Here is a 20,247-nt window from a genome sequence, read left to right on the forward strand (position 1 = left end):
ACGGCAGACAATTGGTAAGATAGGAGGGTTTTTCCTCCATCCGTCTTCATTCTGCTTGATGTGCACAAATTGGAATGTTTGGGCCTTGTTGTCCCCTTGTGCTGATATTGGGGTATAGGTGGAATATTATTCAAGTTTGGATATCACTTTTTATGTATATATTGCATTGATGGTTGTTATATGTTAATGGGTATACCCCCTTTGATTTATATATACTGTATTGTGATTGAGGGGTCGGCTGTGGTGGCATGCCGTGTTGATTAGGTGTGTTTTTGTATTTTAAATGGTTTTAATAATTGTCACAATAAAGGTTGTTTTTTATTACTATTCCTGTTGTGCTCCCTCCATGTGCAGTACTTTTTCTCCTTTCTTCCTATGTTAGCCTTACTGCATAGGTGAGCATTCAGACTATTTAATATATTGGTCATAATTGGCGGTGCACCCATTTGCCCTGTTGTCACTATTGTTTACCCCCCTCTCCCCTTGTTTGAGGGGTTTTCTTGTGGTAGCACGCCTATTGTTCTTTAATTATTGAGGATTTACCATTTATTTCTTTGGTTGTCGGTTTTGGTGGTTCTTCATGGATTGGGAGTCACGTGAGGCAGCCTGCCTGGCCCTTTCTAGCAGTGTTTTTGGGGCAGGTACCCTCCCTGTACATAACTCGGATGAATTCACGTTGCTCACCTCTGATTTAACTATTGCTCATAAAACTGGAATCAGATTGTGGTGGAATATCCGTAGTTTGGAGGAATACCTGCGTATTGGAATTGCACCTAGGGGGCTTCGGGTCTCTATATTTCCAGCATGGGAGCCATCTCTGGATTTCAAGGAAACCTGGGAACAAGGCCTCCTTCGTTGTTCGAACATTCTTATTAATATGTTATTAGAACACGATAGGGTTCTTTTGGCCACAACAAAGACGAACATCAAGGACCTAGAGTCCAAATTGGCCAAACTTGATGATCAGGCACAGGTTTCATTATTCAAACAGAAACTAAAAGAGTCCATGGACTTGTATGAGAGGGACATTATCGATAAAAAGAAAAAGAAATTTCACAGAGATCAAAATGATTTTGACAAAAAGACGGTTTTTAGGTGGAAGCATAGAGGGAATGCTAGAAGTTCCCATCGTACCAGGGGCTATACCTCACATCAGGTTGGCCAACCACCAGTGGGTGGCTCAAGCTCCAGTGATGGTTTTTTATCCTCGGCGAGCAGCGATTTAGACGTCGGATTAGAAGAGGCGGCCGCCGGGGGAAGTCACACACCAAGACTCACCAGGTCCAAGAATCGTCCACCCAATCGAACGAATTTGGGGAAATTCAGACGATGAGTACCTCATCTGGAAACATTCTTGAGGCTGATCCAAACACGCAGGAACCTTGTTTTTCAGGTCCTCTATAACAAACCGGAGGAAGCCAATAGGATGCCATTGGAGGAACAAGGGGCCTTCAGGGATCTTTTGGATCTATTGCAGGAAAATGAGGCCGGTACAGACTTCCATCGGATCCCACAACTCTCTTCACCTCAAAGCTACATCAACTGCTCGATACAGCCTGGCACTTGGGGATCATAAATGACAGTGAAAAGAAGTATTTGTGGGTGGTTCAACCCATAATTCCCACCTTCTATATGTTACCCAAGTGACTTTTTTGGATTTGGAAATTTGTTCGTGTGGTGAGACTTTATCCACCAACCTCTACCGTAAGGCTACTTCTGCGAATAGTCTCTTACAATATCAGAGTTTTCATCCACTCCATACTAAGCGAGGCTCCTGGAGCGTGGTTACCCAAGGAGTACAGTGTCTAAGGCTTTTCAACGAGCGAAATCTGAAACCCAGTCATCGCTCGCTATCCCACGTTGTAAAGAACAAGATCGTCGGACTAGATTCATCACCACGTACAATGATCAATGGGGACTCATCGATGCATGCTTTGAAGACATTTATTAACTGCAAGACAAGGAATGTTATCTACGCCCTGATCTGCCCCTGCGATAAAATTTATGTGGGCCAGACCTCTCAAGAGTTAAGAAAAAGAGCACAGAAGCATATTTCCACAATCAATCTGGCAGTTGCCGATCAGAAGAAGGGCAATCCTATTACCCCTGTGGCGGCGCACTTTTTGGAGCATCATCGGGGATCCTGCTCAGGGATTCGCATGCTGGGGCTTCAGAAATATTTGGGTGGTGCCAGGGGGGGTTCCTGCCATAAATGGCTTTTGCAGACTGAGGCAAGATGGATTTTTATCTTAAATTCTGTGGCCCCTGGTGGCCTGAACGAAGAGCTATTGTTCACTGGTTTTTTGGGCTAATATTTAGATTTCTTAACCATTAACTCCCTCTTCAGAAACCCCTCCCCGCATAGTTTTTTGTACGTGTTTTTGCATTTTGTATATAATTGGTTATTTTCTCTCCATGATGTTATGGCACATATATTATTATTATTTTCACAATTGTGCCTAATTGTGTCAGTAATTATATCCATGCTATTTATGTATGCTATTGGAATTGGTGTTATTATTATTATTCTTGTTTAATCTGTTCCTTTGTATCTTATTACCCAGGTCGCTCTATCTCTATCCCTCTTGTGCATGTGTACATATTCGTGTACAGAGGGTTGCAGATATAATCTGTCTTTTTATTTTTATTTTTATTTTTTATATTTATTTATTTTTCTCTCCTTTCCCTTTCTTTTTCCTTTTTTCTTCTCCCTTATCTCCTCTCTCTTTCTTTTCTTTCTTATATTTCCTTCTTTCCTGTTTCTTATCCTGGTCTTTTTCTATACTATTACGCTCCATTTATCATAACCTATTGTACATGCTCCACCTACATACTTTTGTCCTTCCCTTATCTTGTGTATAAGCCCAGTGAGGATTGATGATCACCGCCCACTGAGACGTGCTCTCTTAACATATGGGAGCCGGGCTTCAATAGAACCAAATCGTAGTGGTTCTGCGCATGCGCCAATCTGCAGTTTCTCGCGCGGCTATCTTGAACTTCCCGCGCATGCGCGGATCTTTCAAGATGGCGGCGCGCATACACCATCGGGCTATGTTTCACGCTCTCCTTTCCATCATGGACCGGTCCGGACCGACGGCCATTATAATAAACAGGTGACGACCGTTATGATTAATCAGATGCATATTTATATTTCCTCCTTCCGTTGTGACACTGCACACGCCTACCCTGAGGAAGCCGCTGCTGTGCGGCGATACGCGTGGGTCCTGCTCACGGGAGCTCATGCCCACCGCCCTCCTCATTTCCCTGTTTTTTCCAAACTGACCTCTTTACCCTATACCCAGTGATGCTTATATATAACGGCAGACAATTGGTAAGATAGGAGGGTTTTTCCTCCATCCGTCTTCATTCTGCTTGATGTGCACAAATTGGAATGTTTGGGCCTTGTTGTCCCCTTGTGCTGATATTGGGGTATAGGTGGAATATTATTCAAGTTTGGATATCACTTTTTATGTATATATTGCATTGATGGTTGTTATATGTTAATGGGTATACCCCCTTTGATTTATATATACTGTATTGTGATTGAGGGGTCGGCTGTGGTGGCATGCCATGTTGATTAGGTGTGTTTTTGTATTTTAAATGGTTTTAATAATTGTCACAATAAAGGTTGTTTTTTATTACTATTCCTGTTGTGCTCCCTCCATGTGCAGTACTTTTTCTCCTTTCTTCTTATATTGAGTTAGACAAACAGGCGAGTAGGAGCAGAGAGACAAAGACTTGTTTGCACTCCCAATCTGTGTCTGCTACTAGAAAAGGATTACACTTTCCAACAAGCAGTGAATAGCAAGTAAAGCCCCCGTCACATTTAGCAACTTACCAGCGATCCCGAAAACGATGCCACCTGATAAGGATCGCTGGTAAGTCGCTGGTGAGATGTCACACAGTCAGACCTTACCAACGACTCAGTAACGATACAGGTCGCAGTAGCGACCTGTATAACGATCTCTACTGTCATTGGGACCCTGTCACACAGTGTCAAACATAGCGATGCGTCCTGCCCATCAGTACATCGCCTTTGAAGAAAATGGTTCAGGACATTCAGCAACGACTGGCGACCTCACAGCAGGGACCAGGTCGTTGCTGGATGTCACACACAGCAACATCGCTAGCGACATCGCTGTTGTGTCACGAAAACCCTGACTCAGCAGCGATGTCGCTTAGTGAGACGTGGCCTTTAGACAAGTGAGATTGTCACCTATTAACTGGCACATTGGAGTGATTTTATTTTTTTCATTTTGATTGAAAGTAATATTTTTTATTTTTTTTTTAATTAAAGTGATCTTCAGACCCAGTCTATTTAGCACATTTCTTTGTCAAAAATATGAAGTTACAGCAGGTGAAATAAGTATTGAACACATCACCGACTTTCTAAGTAAATATATTTCTAAAGATGTTATTGACGTGAATTTCTCACTAGATGTTGGTAATAACTAGGGATGATCGAATATCACAAATATTCGGCAATATTCGCTTCGAGAATATCCGACGAATAGGTCGCCGCTATGCGAATATTCGATGCGCAATGTAAGTCTATGAGAAGCCTGACTAGTTGCTGCTATTCGGCAACTATTCGGGTTTCCCATAGACTTACATTGCGCATCGAATATTCGCAAATAGTCGAATAGCGGTGACCTATTCGGCGAATATGGGCGTTGCCGAATATTTGCGGTATTCGATCATCCCTAGTAATAACCCATCCAATCCACAAAGGCAAATAAATCAAATCATAGATATCCATAATTTAGGTTATGTGTTATAATGAGAAATTAGATAGGGAAAAAATATTGAACCCAATTACTGAAATTTATTTAATACTTCGTATTTTCTTTATTTAACACTTCGCCTTTGATGACATCTTGAAGACTCCTCCTGTATGAAGAAACTAGTGGCATCCATTGCTCAGGTGTGGTTTTGAGTCATTCTCCACACAAACACTTTTCAAATCCTGAGGTCCCCTGGGCTCCTTCTATGAACTCTGAGCTTTAGTTCCTTCCATAAATTTTCTATTGGATTCAGGTCAGGTGATTGGCTGGGCCATTCTAGCAGCTTTATTTTCTTTCACTTTAACCAATTGAGAGTGTCTGTGGCTGTGTGTTTGGGATAATCTTCCTGAAATGTCCACCCTCATTTCACCTTAATCATACTGGTAGATGGCAGCTGATTTTTATCAATAATAACTAGGTACATTTGTCGATTCATCCTTCCTTCTATTATAACACCAATGCCACAATATCATCAGATGCTTTCTACATAATATAGACACCAATCTTATAGCTAAAGCAAGCAATATACACAGCTTAAATTTCAAAAATGCTTTATTAACAATAAATTCTGGTAAAAATGAATCAAAGTGGGACCACCCAGATGACGGATGGAATAATTACATATGGGGGACACGGCACTTGTGGTGAGAAACACACCACGATATACCAGCAGGATAGTAAAAAAATCCTTCCTTCTATTATATAAACTTTATGCTTAAAAACAGCCCTACATCTTTATGTTCTAACCTCCAAACTTCACTTTTTATATGGTGTTTTGGGGGTGATGTGCAGTGTCTTTTGGTCTCCAAACATGGTGTGTATTATGGCATCCAAAGAGTTACATTTTGGTCTCATCTGACCAAGACTGTATCCTCCCAGTATTTCACTGGCTTGTCTAAATTTTGTAGAGCAAAACTGAATTGCTCTTGAACATTGGTTCAGCAATGGAGTCTTTAGGGGTGAGCGTGTATACAGGCTATGGAGGTTGAGTGCATATCTTATTGTTTGCTTGAAAACAATTGTACCTGCTGATTCCAGGGCTTTCTGTAGCTCTCCACAGGTGGTTCTTCACTTTTGGATAACTCTTGTGATGATTCTGTTCACTCCTCTGTCTGAAATCTTGTGGGGAGCACCTAGTCGTGGCCAGTTTATGGTGAAATAATGTTCGTCCACTTCCGGATTATTGCCCCAACAGTACTTACTGGAATCTTCAATAGGTTAAAAATCGTGACCAATGCCATCAGTGTGTTTTGCACCAATAAGGTTGCGAAGATCTTGAAACAGCTCACTGGTTTTACCTATCATGACATTTTTCTTGTGTGGCACTTGGTAATGAGATGCCCTTTTTATAGGCTATCAGGTGAACTAATTACTGATATATTTCAGCTGGCGTCATGGCTTTTTGCACATCTCTTTTTTCTTGTGCTTGCAGGGAGCACCTGGTTGTGGCCAGTTTATGGTGAAATTATGTTCTTCCGCTTCTGGATTATGGCCCCGACAGTGTTCACTGAAACCTTCAGTAGGTTAGAAATTGTAACCAATGTCATCTGTAGGTTCTACAGTAATAAGCTTGTGAAGGTCTTAAAACAGCTTAATGTTTTTTTTCTATCATGACATGTTTCTTGTGTGGCACTTTGGTAAAAAGATGCCTTTTTATAGCCCATTGGGTTAACCAGCTGATATTTTTCACTAAGTGGTAGCATTGCTTTCTAATTACTGATATATTTCAGCTGTGTCATTACTTTCCATGGCTTTTTGCACCTCTCTCTTTTCACATGTTCAATACTTTTTTCCTGTGTTTTTTCTCATTATTACACATAACTTAATATATGGACATCTATGGTTTGATTTCTCTGACTGTGTGGACTAGATGGGTTGCTGCTGACATCTGGTGGAAAATTAATGTAAATAGCACCTATACAAATATATTTACTTATAAAGTTGGTGATGTGTCCAATATTTATTTCACCAACTGTATCTGCAAGAACAGTGACTATTTTAAAAGGACTTTGCGTCCATAACGAGACCACGAGTGTCTCGTTAGGCAACGAGAATTACATAAAAGAATACATGTATGAGCCCACACTGTTCTTCTATTATTGTGCTATGTATTTTAGCTTTGTGGTTTTTAGCAGAAATTTCCAGGTGAGTTGTCTAGTGATTTCTTTACCTGGTCCATTTGTTCCAGCTATCTTCCTGTCACGGTAGATGTCCAGGTGCCCCAGGTTTGCCTTCTATCCAGTTCCTTGGTGTTCAATGAGATCTATGTAGGAGTCCAAGCACAGTCAACTCTAAAAATGTTTAACCAAGGACAGCTCCCAGCAAAGTTTTCTTGGCAAGAGGTAAAAACATGTTTTCTTTTTATTATATATTTAATTGTAATGAAACAGAAATGTAACTGTAGGAATTGGGTCAGAAATAGGACTGTATATGCATTTGGACCAGGCAGACAGTTCAGTGTCTTCTCTGCACTTCCTCCTCAGTCCAGACATGTGACTAATTCAGCCAATTGATCAATGTGTTACCGCTACAGTCAGTGATTGTCAGTAGTGGTCACCAGACTATCCAGACCAAGATGAAGTACAGAGACTGTTGGGAGATGCAGGAACCATTGAAACAAAAGCACAAAGAGACCAGTAAGGCTATGTGCGCACGTCGTAGATTTGGTGCAAACATTTTCTGCATCAAATCTGCACACTTTAACTGAGTGAAGCAGTGCCTATCTAGTCAGAATGTGGCCAGGAGTGTACACATCGCATAGTCGCGGTCATTTAACTGCTGTTTCCGGCTCTGACACAGGCGAATCTTCACAGCACACAGTGCATGTGATGTGAGGATTCACAAGTCTGCAGTCACATCACTTATGGATTTAGACCGGACAACCCCTTTAAGACAAAACTTAAATGGTTTATCCACTACTTGGACAATCCCTTCTCATTCCGCATGTTTGGCTTTAATAAAACAAAAAAGCTTATACTCCCCTCCTGTGCCAGCACGGTGCCGGAAATCGCGTTCACAGGGCGAGGTTATGACGTCAAGCGATCCCCATACCCAATCACCGCCGGCTTAACTGTTTCCGCCTTCGGATGTAAGATTAATAGTATTGAGCGGACCCGAACTGTAAAAATCCGGATCCGCGCGGTTTCAGCGTCCGATCCGGGTCTGACCCGGACCCGGGAATCCGGCTGCACGATCCGGATTCATTTTTTTTTTCTCTTTCTTTCTCTCTCTCTTTCTCTCTCTCTCTTTTTGGGGCCGGATTCCGGATCGGATCCAGACTTCTTTGTCAACCCGCCGCGGATCCGCCGGACCCGGATTATTTTCAGTCCGCTCAACTCTAAAGAGTAATCAACAGTAAGTGAGAGTTATGGCTGGCCATTCACTTTTTGTGGATTAGTCATATGTCTAAAGGAAGGGAGAGAGAAGACAGCGATGACTCTTGACTTCATAACCTCATGTATACCCCGGCAACGTGAGCATTGGCACAACAGCTGGGTATGAGCTTTTTCATTTTAATGGGGCCATATATGGAGAATAAAAAGCGGTTGTCCAAGTAGTGGACTTCCCATTTAAGGTAGAAAGACCCACAAACAAGCAAGAATTGAAGTCAGCGACAGTAAAGGCCGGCAAAGCATCACAAAGGAGGAAACCCTGCATTTTGCGACGTCCATGGCTTCCAGACTTCAGGCAGTCATTACCTGCAAAGGATTCTCTACAAAGTATATAAAAATGAATATTTTATTTACAGTAAAGTTAATTTGTCCAAATACTTTTGAGCCCCTGAAATGAGGAGGCTTTGTAGAAAAATGGTTGCAATTCTTAAACCTTTCACTGGATATTTTTGTTCAACCCCTTTAGTTAAACCTGAAAGTCTCCACTTCAATTGCATCTTAGTTGTTTTATTTTAGATAAAAAATAGTGTCACGCAGAGCCCAAATCACGAAGATTCAGTCACAACCCAAATACTTAACTGTAAATGTTGTGATGCCAAACTACAACTCATATTGCAAAAAAAAAAGTCAAAGTGAAAATTAAAAAGATATGGCTCCTGAAAGAACAAAATGAAAATACCCCACAGCAAGAAGGGTTTAAAAATCTGTGAACTACAAGAAATAAATATATTACAGACTTTTCACATGTTGAAGCAGAGCTAAAATAGTTTAGGTGGACATATTACAAGTTGTCAGTATAACTGTTTCATCAAATAACTTCTATTTTCTACAGTTTCCAGCGAGCCATCCTGCCCCTTGGTCAGTCACCGTAACTCCAGTGAATGGCTTGTTAGGACCTAATGAAGAGGCTGAAATGTGTGTGACGCTGGAAACCTATTCAATGGTAGGCAACAAATTTTTTATAAATATTATTGACTTATTGCAATTCCTACAGTGCCCCTAACCATACCATTTGGCACAGGTTTCTTGCAGCAGCTTCCTATCACGCACGGCGTAGGAGAAGTCTATATGCACCGCGTGACACATGCGTTCAGACTGACGGGCATCTGATGTACTACAAAAAACACTACAAACAAAGGGGGGACATCGGGGAAACTTTAACAATGGTGGGCCCTACAGCTTAGGAGCAGGGTGAGGGGAAACCTCCTGAACTCACCTCAAGCTGTTACTTGAGCTCCCTAGCGTCCCTATACAGGATATTTCAACCCGTCGCCAAGCTGGATACCTAATCCCTCACTAGCCCTGCAAACACCCCTGGCAAGTGAGATGGCTGGCCAGGGCTGACAATAGTCCTACCGCTTCACTAATAAACACAGAGGGAAAGGGAAAGACAGACAGGGGGATAAACAGAAGGATACAAACACCAAAATCCACAGTTGCAGACAGACTCCAATATGGAAGTTGGATGGGCACAGAACAATTACTCAGCAGCTCCTTCCATCAAGCTGGCCAGAGTAGAATGAATTCTATCAACAGCAAGGACTGCTGGGAAAACCCCTCTATTTAAACCTAAAGGGGCGTAGGCTTAAAGCAGCTGCAGCTGACTTGCACTGCTAAGAGCTGCTAGCAACAAAACTGACATTGATTCATGAGACACCAAATGAAAGAAAACTTAATTTAAATGAGTTGTCAAAATGGAAAGAGAGCCTCCAATCCAAAACCTGTCACTAGTCTCTAAATAGCAGGGAGACACCGTGACACTGCCTGACACTGAGTGATTAACCATTTTAAGTTCCACTGATAAACATAGTTTCATAGTTAGCAAGGGTGAAAAAAAGACATGTCCATCAAGTTCAACCCAGAGGTGGGAAAGGATAAAGGGAATGAGGTATAAGTACAACCATAATTTATGATCCAGTCTGTCTAAAGAGCAAGTTTTTTTCTTCCTGATCCCGAGTAATGAGCGACTTGATCAACATTCAGAAGAAGAATTTTATATATACATGAATTGGTGTATGACAAATTGAAACAGTAAAAATTGACCTCAACATATCTATTGTCTAAACATATTCCCTACAGTGTAACTATGTAGAAAAGTATGGGGTACAATGACCATTAAGTATAGTGAAAAATATGGACAATATTATAGTAGATGAACAAGTCAGTAAATGTATAAAATGTTACTAGTAAGGGGTACTTTGCACGCTGTGACATCACTAGCCGATGATAGCGTTGCCGAGCGCGATAGTACCCGCCCCTGTCGCACATGCGATATCTTGTGATAGCTGCCGTAGCGAACATTATCGCTACGGCAGCTTCACACGCTTCACACACACATAAATGCTCTGCGACGTCGCTCTGGCCGGCGACCCGCATCCTTCCTAAGGGGGCGGGTCGTGCGGCGTCACAGCAACGTCAGACAGCAGGCGGCCAATAGAGGGGCGGAGATGAGCGGGACGTAACATCCCGCCCACCTCCTTCCTTCCGCATAGCCGGTGGAGGCAGTTAAGGAGAAGTTCCTCGCTCCTGCGGCTTCATACACAGCGATGTGTGCTGCCGCAGGAACGAGGAACAACATCGTACCTGTCGCTGCAGCGAAATTATGCAAATGACCGACACTACACAGATCACCGATTTACGCCGCTTTTGTGATCATTTATCGGTGCATCTAGGCTTTACATGTTGCAACGTCGTTACTGGCGCCGGATGTGCGTCACTTTCGATTTGACCCCGACGACATTGCAGTAGCGATGTCGCAACGTGCAAAGTACCCCTAAGAGTGAAAATTGGTCTCAAGTCAATAAATAACATCAGAATAACGAATGTAAAAATGTATAATCTTTAACACATACCAAGAGATGATTAAAAATATGGCTCATGTACTGCTATAGGCATCAAACCCTGGTAGGGGAGGAGAAGGCTGTTTGAGATATATATATACTGTATATATCATGTATATCAAGATATCAAGAGTCATACAAATGTAAATATACCAAAGAGACAATTAATCAGTGAAAAAAAGCCATGTATGCTAATTTATCTGTAAGAATCAAGTAACAAAATATCTGTAATTATCACAATCATCCCAGAGTAACTAAGTAGGGATACAATATCTGTACAGGGGAACTGGAGTCCTGGCCATGAGGACTCATATTCTGTGAAAATACAAAGAGGGTAAATATGAAAGTATAACCCCCAGATGTAGGCAGTCCGGCGAAACGCTTGTTGGGGTGTGCGCCATCTCGGCAGGAGAGGTGTTATCAGAAGTGAGAACATTCCTTAGGTGTGTTTTTCGCTAACCGCCTTTACTTATCTTTGTGTTCAGGAAGAAATAAATGACCTGACTTTATGTTGTCTGGTTGAGGACATGAAGGAACCTTTGGTTTTAAATATCAAAGCAAAAGCTAAAGGTCTTCATGTCAGCTACTCCTTATCGGCTTCAAAAGATAGGTAAGATTATATACTGGTGAAATACCAATGTGAAGCACCTGTAACTTGCAGAAATGTCATACATTATCATGGCTTACTAAATCTAATATTCAAATTGTCTCTCCGGGAGGAAGGAGACAAACTCTAGCGCCACCTATTGGAAGTAGTAATCCTAAAAGTCAAAAGTGGCTTTTTAACAAGCCTTTTCATATGATTGCATTTTGTATAAATTTTACAATCGGAACTATATAATAAATATAAAATAAATCTTCAATATACAGTTAGGTCCAGAAATATTTGGACAGTGACACAAGTTTTGTTATTTTAGCTGTTTACAAAAACATGTTCAGAAATACAATTATATATATATAATATGGGCTGAAAGTGCACACTCCCAGCTGCAATATGAGAGTTTTCACATCCAAATCGGAGAAAGGGTTTAGGAATCATAGCTCTGTAATGCATAGCCTCCTCTTTTTCAAGGGACCAAAAGTAATTGGACAAGGGACTCTAAGGGCTGCAATTAACTCTGAAGGCGTCTCCCTCGTTAACCTGTAATCAATGAAGTAGTTAAAAGGTCTGGGGTTGATTACAGGTGTGTGGTTTTGCATTTGGAAGCTGTTGCTGTGACCAGACAACATGCGGTCTAAGGAACTCTCAATTGAGGTGAAGCAGAACATCCTGAGGCTGAAAAAAAAAAAAAAAATCCATCAGAGAGATAGCAGACATGCTTGGAGTAGCAAAATCAACAGTCGGGTGCATTCTGAGAAAAAAGGAATTGACTGGTGAGCTTGGGAACTCAAAAAGGCCTGGGCGTCCACGGATGACAACAGTGGTGGATGATCGCCGCATACTTTCTTTGGTGAAGAAGAACCCGTTCACAACATCAACTGAAGTCCAGAACACTCTCAGTGAAGTAGGTGTATCTGTCTCTAAGTCAACAGTAAAGAGAAGACTCCATGAAAGTAAATACAAAGGGTTCACATCTAGATGCAAACCATTCATCAATTCCAAAAATAGACAGGCCAGAGTTAAATTTGCTGAAAAACACCTCATGAAGCCAGCTCAGTTCTGGAAAAGTATTCTATGGACAGATGAGACAAAGATCAACCTGTACCAGAATGATGGGAAGAAAAAAGTTTGGAGAAGAAAGGGAACGGCACATGATCCAAGGCACACCACATCCTCTGTAAAACATGGTGGAGGCAACGTGATGGCATGGGCATGCATGGCTTTCAATGGCACTGGGTCACTTGTGTTTATTGATGACATAACAGCAGACAAGAGTAGCCGGATGAATTCTGAAGTGTACCGGGATATACTTTCAGGCCAGATTCAGCCAAATGCCGCAAAGTTGATCGGACGGCGCTTCATAGTACAGATGGACAATGACCCCAAGCATACAGCCAAAGCTACCCAGGAGTTCATGAGTGCAAAAAAGTGGAACATTCTGCAATGGCCAAGTCAATCACCAGATCTTAACCCAATTGAGCATGCATTTCACTTGCTCAAATCCAGACTTAAGACAGAAAGACCCACAAACAAGCAAGACCTGAAGGCTGCGGCTGTAAAGGCCTGGCAAAGCATTAAGAAGGAGGAAACCCAGCGTTTGGTGATGTCCATGGGTTCCAGACTTAAGGCAGTGATTGCCTCCAAAGGATTCGCAACAAAATATTGAAAATAAAATTATTTTTTTTGGGTTTGGTTTATTTGTCCAATTACTTTTGACCTCCTAAAATGTGGAGTGTTTGTAAAGAAATGTGTACAATTCCTACAATTTCTATCAGATATTTTTGTTCAAACCTTCAAATTAAACGTTACAATCTGCACTTGAATTCTGTTGTAGAGGTTTCATTTCAAATCCAATATGGTGGCATGCAGAGCCCAACTCGCGAAAATTGTGTCACTGTCCAAATATTTCTGGACCTAACTGTATGTCCAAGAACATCAACCATGCCCCATATCCTGCCCCATATAGTCCTGTTTATGGCATTAAATCATCTGGTTGCAGCAGGAGCATACCCTCCTTTACACATTCTGCAACAGGACAGAAGTATTGTTAAAAGCATCTTAAATGCTATAGTACCCCAGGGTAAAATATAAAAACAGACAAACAAACATAATCTTACCTCCTGGACCAGCGCTGTTCCAGCTATGTTGACACTCTGTTTCCTGGTGATCACGTTGCATTGTTATGTCGTGTGACTGCTGCAGCCAACTAGCTGCTGCTAATCGACCGCAGCATTCACACTTCTATTTGACATAACTGAAAAGGCTGCAGCCCATCAGCTACGGCTGGTTGACTGCAGCAATATAAGACATAATGTCACTTGGTCACTGGATAGCACAGTGCCGACATTATTAGAACAGCACTGGTGTGGGGGGTATTTCTTTTATTTTACCTGGGGAACTTTAGCATTTAAGGAAGGGTTATCCAGTAGAGAACAACTCCGCTAAGATCCAAATTTGTGAAGGGATATAGATGCTGTTGTATGCCTTTACAGTGGTACCTATCAGAGCTATACACCGGGAGATCCTCCTGACATGATAAGTCCCTTGTTATTACAGCTGTTTTCTAATATTTTCTATATCTATTGCAGCTTACATGAATTACTTCCATCAAACGCTGAAGAGCTTCTTCTTGACTTTGGATCAGACGTTTCTTTGCAGAGTACAGTTAAACAGACATTGACTATAACAAATCATTCTGGAATATCTGCACCATTTTCACTACACATCTCTTATTTCAGTGGTTGCCATACCCCACAAACATCGGGGAGCTCTAAGTGAGTCATATGAACAAGTCATACATTTTTATAAATTACAGAGTGCAAAGATTTACAAGAAGTAAATTGGCTTTTCTTCATCGTTCCTTATGGGAGACCCAGACCATGGGTGTATAGCTTCTGCCTCCGGAGGACACACAAAGTACTACACTAAAAAGTGTAGCTCCTCCCTCCGAGCATATACACCCCCTGGAAGACCACATTTAGCCAGTTCAATGCTTTGTGTTCAGGAGGTCACACACACATGCATTCTCATCTGATTTTTGATTTTTAATTTTTGATTTCAAAGAGTTGGAAGAAAAGCGGGTCCAAGCTGGACCCCCGGCATGTCCCTTCTCACCCCACTGTGTCGGCGGTGCTGTTAAGGTTGATTTACAAGGCTGGAGCCTTACATGCCGTGCTCCTTCACCATTCCTCGGGCTCTGGCTTGAAGTGGGAGCCATCACGGTTCTCTCTGCTTTGCAGGAGACCGGTCTCCATCCGCAGCCCTTTCAGGACCCTGCCGGACGGAGCGCTCACCCCTCAGGGACCTGGCCCTGCGTCTCATAAGCTAAGTATTGAGACGTTATTGAAGGGTCCCTTGTACATTTATTGTGGGGAGAGTGTGTTATATAACTTTGCTGTGATTTCCGGCCGGTTCTCTGTTTTTTTCCTGAGAACCGCGCCGAGGGTGCCTGCTCGTCGGCCGCATGGAGAAATTTAGGCCCCGGCTTCGGCTGCGGCCTACTTTCGTTTTCACTGCCCCTGCATGTCAGTCATGCAGAGGGACAGTGCGGCGCCGCCCACCGGCCGCTCAGCATAGGGGAGGACACTCCTCTCTGAGGAGATGTTTCCCTCCCCTGTATTTCTCCTTGGCCCTCCGGTTCCCGCTCTTGGTCTAAACCCCGCCCCCCCCTCCTAACTCCGGCGCCATTTTATCAGCGTTTACACACTGATCGGCGCTGGCTGCTGCAGCTCTGCATCTGTCTGGGGGTCCAAGCTGTGGAATCCGGAGGGCACACAAGTCGGTCCGGTAAGCCACAACCTCTGGTTGTGGACTTTCTTGCACAGAGTCATTCTGAAGGAGTGTGTTCTTTACTGCAGAACCTCCACCTCAGCAGCATGTCTCACACTAGGAGCAAGGCAGCAAGGCTGTACCCTATATGCACTGCATGTAAACTCATACTGCCTGAACCGAGCACATATCCACATTGTGATGCCTGCTCTAACATGGTGGTGCCTCAGCCTGGAGTCTCCCCAGGGGTCCCTCCGGCTGCTCCAGCCCCAGTGGCTGAACCCCCGGCTTGGGTAGCATTGTTTTCTAAAAGCTATCTCCCAGTCCTTTGCCAACTCCATGAGACAGCTGTCCCGGACTCTGCTGACCATGCATCAGCCCCCTTCTCAGGGCGCCTCTGCTGCTCCGACTCGCCCTGCAGAGCTCACAGAGGATTTTTCATCTGTTTCCGGACCCCGTCCTCCTAAACGGAGACGCAGGGACTCTTCTCCTTCCTCGTCCCACGGCTCTGATTCAATTGCATGGCGAGGAGGATGCCTTTACTGTGGGCTCGGACGCTACCTCTATGTACCCCATTGATCTATCTGAAGGTGATGCGGATGTTAGTGACTTGATTGCGTCCATTAATTCCGTACTGGACCTCAATCCACCAGTGTCAGAGGAACAAGCCTCTCTGGTAGAAAAACACCAGTTTACCTCACCTAAGAGAGCAAGGAGTATGTTTTTTAACCACTCCAGTTTTGAGGCCACTGTGACCAAGCCCAGGGCCTGTCCTGACAAACGCTTCTCAAAGCGTAGTTCTGATGACCGTTTTCCCTTTCCACCAGAGGTGGTCAAGGAGTGGGCTCATTCACCAAAGGTAGATCCTCCGGTGTCTAGAATCTCAGCCCGGACAGTGTATCTGTGGCCGATGGCACCTCACTTAAGGATCCCACTGACCGCCAGGTTGACCTTCTGGCCAAATCTGTATATGAGGCGGCTGGGGCCTCGTTCTCCCCATCTTTTGCAGCAGTGTGGGCTCTTAAGGCCGTCTGCTCCTCTGGAGGAGATGCATTCCCTCACCAGGGACTCTATGCCCGAAATGGTTGCCTTACCCTCCCAGGCTTCGGCCTTTTCATCCTACGCCATGTTTGCCATTCTGGAGGCTTCTCACCGCACGGCGGTGGCTTCCGCTAATTCCCTCGCGATCCGCAGGATCTTGTGGCTTCGAGAGTGGAAAGCAGACGCTTCTTCCAAGAAGTACCTGGCTGGGCTCCCCTTTGCTGGATCCCGGCTGTTCGGTGAACAACTGGATGAAATTATTAAGGAGGCTACTGGCGGGAAGAGTACTTCCTTGCCACAAACTAAAACCAGGAAACCTGTCCAGGGCAGGAACCAGTCGAGGTTTCGTTCCTTTCGTTCCTCTAACTGGTCTTCCTCTAAGCCCTCAGCCTCGTCCACTAACTCGGCCAAGGATCGAAAACCCAGCTGCCGCACGAAGCCGCGTCCTCAGAAGAGCGGAGGAGCCGCTGCCACTAAGGCAGCCTCCTCTTGACTATCTGGCTGCGCCAGCAACGTCCTTGGTCGGTGGCAGGCTCTCCCACTTTGGCGACGTGTGGTTCCAACACGTCTCCGATCAGTGGATGCGGGATATCATCTCCCACGGCTACAGGATAGAATTCTCTTCCAGCCCGCCAAACAGATTTTTTCTGTCCACTCCCCCCTGCTCCAAGGCCGCCGCCTTCTCTCAGGCCGTGGCATCCTTGCAGGCCAACGGAGTAATTGTACCGGTTCCCGCCCGGGAACGGTTCAGAGGTTTCTACTCAAACCTCTTCCTAGTCCCCAAGAAGGACGGTTCCTTCCGGCCCATCCTGGATCTCAAGCTTCTCAACAAGCATGTTCAGGTGCGGCACTTTCGCATGGAATCTCTGCGATCGGTCATTGCCTCAATGACCCAAGGAGATTTTCTAGCATCCATCGACATCAGAGATGCCTATCTGCATGTGCCAATTGCAGTTTCACACCAGCGTTGGCTACGTTTTGCAATCGGAGAGGAACATTTCCAATTCGTGGCTCTCCCCTTCGGGTTAGCCACGGCCCCTCGTGTATTCACCAAGGTCATGGCATCAGTGGTTGCGGTTCTGCACCTCCAGGGGTTGGCAGTGATTCCTTACCTGGACGACCTTCTAGTCAAGGCTTCATCCAGTGCAGACTGTCAGCGGAGTGTCTCGCTCACTCTTGCCACGCTTGTTCAATTCGGGTGACTTGTCAATCTGCCCAAGTCCACTCTGACCCCGACCCAGAAACTTACGTAACTAGGGATGCAATTCGAGACTCTGCCGGCACTTGTGAAGCTGCCCTTAGTCAAACAGCAGTCCCTTCATCTGGCGGTGCACTCTCTGTTGAAGCCCCGCCGTCATTCCATCAGGCACCTCATGCAGGTGCTGGGTCAGATGGTGGCGTCAATGGAAGCGGTTCCCTTTGCCCAGTTCCATCTGCGTCCCCTGCAGCTGGACATTCTCCGCTGTTGGGACAAGCGGACCTCTTCCTTGCACAGGCTAGTGGCTCTGTCGCCACAGACCAGGAGCTCTCTTCAGTGGTGGCTTCGGCCCCTCTCTCTGTCCCAGGGACGCTCCTTTCTGGCCCCGTCCTGGGTGATTCTCACCACGGATGCCAGTCTATCCGGCTGGGGAGCAGTTTTTCTCCTCCACCGAGCACAGGGCACTTGGACTCCGTCCGAATGAGCCCTCTCGATCAATGTGCTGGAAATCAGAGCTGTGCTTCTAGCTCTCGTAGCCTTTCACCACCTGTTGGCGGGCAAGCACATTCGAGTCCAGTCAGACAACGCAACAGCAGTTGCCTACATCAATCACCAGGGCGGGACTCGCAGCCGCCTAGAAATGTTGGAAGTTCAACGTATCCTTCAGTGGACGGAGGACTCCAAGTCCACCATATCCGCAGTCCACATCCCAGTAGAAAACTGGGAGGCAGATTATCTCAGCCGTCAAACCGTGGACAGCGGCGAGTGGGCTCTGCATCCGGCAGTGTTCCGGTCAATCTGCCGCAGTGGGGCACTCCGGAAGTGGATCTAATGGCATCCCGGCACAACAACAAGGTCCCGGTTTACGTGGCTCGCTCCCACGATCCTCAGGCCTTGGCGGCGAACGCGCTGGTTCAGGATTGGTCCCAGTTCCGTCTGGCCTACGTCTTTCCCCCTCTAGTTCTCTTGCCCAGAGTCCTGCGCAAGATCAGAATGGAGGGCCGTCGGGTCATAATCATTGCTCCAGAAAGGCCCAGGCGAGCTTGGTACCCAGACCTGCTCCGTCTGTCCGTAGAGGTGCCGTGGCATCTCCCGGACCGCCCAGACCTTCTCTCACAAGGTCCGTTTTTCCGCCAGAATTCTGCGGCTCTCAGATTGACGGCGTGGCTCTTGAGTCCTGGATCCTGACGGCTTCAGGCATTCCTTCCGAGGTCATCTCCACGATGACTCAGGCTCGGAAGTCTTCCTCGGCCAGGATTTACCACAGGACTTGGAGAATTTTCCTGTCCTGGTGTCGCTCTTCCGGCCATGCTCCTTGGCCGTTTTCCTTGCCGACCATCCTGTCCTTTCTACAGTCCGGTCTGCAGCTAGGACTATCCCTCAATTCCCTCAAGGGACAGGTCTCGGCTCTGTCAGTGTTGTTCCAGCGGCGTATCGCCCGACTGGCCCAGGTGCGCACCTTCATGCAGGGCGCATCTCACATCATTCCGCCTTACCGGCGGCCTCTGGATCCCTGGGACCTTGATCTGGTCCTCACGGCCTTACAGAAACCCCCCTTTGAGCCTCTTAGGGAGGTTTCTTTGTTTCGACTTTCACAGAAAGTGGTCTTTCTGGTGGCCATAACTTCTCTTAGGAGAGTCTCTGATTTGGCTGCGCTCTCTTCGGAGTCACCCTTTTTGGTTTTTCATCAAAACAAGGTGGTCCTCCGTCCGACTCCGGACTTTCTCCCTAAGGTGGTGTCTCCTTTCCACCTTAACCAGGACATTTCATTGCCTTCCCTTTGTCCGGCCCCTGTGCATTGCTTTGAGAAAGCGTTGCATACTTTAGATTTGGTGCGGGCGCTCCGGATCTATGTGTCACGCACCGCTGCTCTTAGGCGGTGCACCTCTCTTTTTGTGCTGACCACAGGTCAGCGCAAGGGTCTCTCGGCTTCTAAACCGACCCTAGCTCGTTGGATTAGGTCGGCCATATCCGATGCCTACCGATGTTCTCAGGTGCCTCCCCCGCCGGGGATTAAGGCGCACTTGACCAGAGTTGTCTGTGCCTCTTGGGCTTTCAGGCACCAGGCTACGGCTCATCAGGTCTGTCAGGCTGCCACTTGGTCTAGTCTGCACACCTTTTCGAAGCACTACCAAGTGCATGCTCATGCTTCGGCAGATGCGAGCTTGGGCAGACGCATCCTTCAGGCGGCTGTCGCCCATTTGTGAAGTTAGGTTTTGCCTACTTCTCAGTTTTCTGTTTATTCCCACCCATGGACTGCTTTGAGACGTCCCATGGTCTGGGTCTCCCATAAGGAACGATGAAGAAAAAGAGAATTTTGTTTACTTACCGTAAATTCTTTTTCTTATAGTTCCGACATGGGAGACCCAGCACCCTCCCTGTTGCCTGTTGGCAGTTCTTGTTCCGTGTGTTTTCACCGGCTGTTGTTATAGACAGAGGTTCCGGTTATTCCGGGTTTTACTCTATCTCTACTTGTGGGTGGATGTCCTCCTTCAGCTTTTGCACTAAACTGGCTAAATGTGGTCTTCCAGGGGGTGTATATGCTCGGAGGGAGGAGCTACACTTTTTAGTGTAGTACTTTGTGTGTCCTCCGGAGGCAGAAGCTATACACCCATGGTCTGGG

The 20,247-nt window shown here is 45.4% G+C and overlaps 1 protein-coding gene across 1 annotated transcript in view; it reads left to right on the forward strand.

Annotated features, from left to right (window-relative positions):
- The window catches only part of DLEC1 (DLEC1 cilia and flagella associated protein), a 195,339-nt gene that overhangs the window by 124,116 nt on the left and 50,976 nt on the right, over positions 1 to 20,247 (forward strand). The window contains exons 22-25 of the mRNA XM_075315397.1: positions 6,973 to 7,126; positions 9,009 to 9,119; positions 11,502 to 11,626; positions 14,206 to 14,391. Of these exons, the coding sequence (XP_075171512.1) occupies positions 6,973 to 7,126; positions 9,009 to 9,119; positions 11,502 to 11,626; positions 14,206 to 14,391 (576 nt within the window). The remainder of the gene's footprint in view (positions 1 to 6,972; positions 7,127 to 9,008; positions 9,120 to 11,501; positions 11,627 to 14,205; positions 14,392 to 20,247) is intronic.

This window comes from Anomaloglossus baeobatrachus, chromosome 6 (genome assembly GCF_048569485.1).
Source record: "Anomaloglossus baeobatrachus isolate aAnoBae1 chromosome 6, aAnoBae1.hap1, whole genome shotgun sequence".
Lineage (NCBI taxonomy): Eukaryota > Metazoa > Chordata > Amphibia > Anura > Aromobatidae > Anomaloglossus > Anomaloglossus baeobatrachus.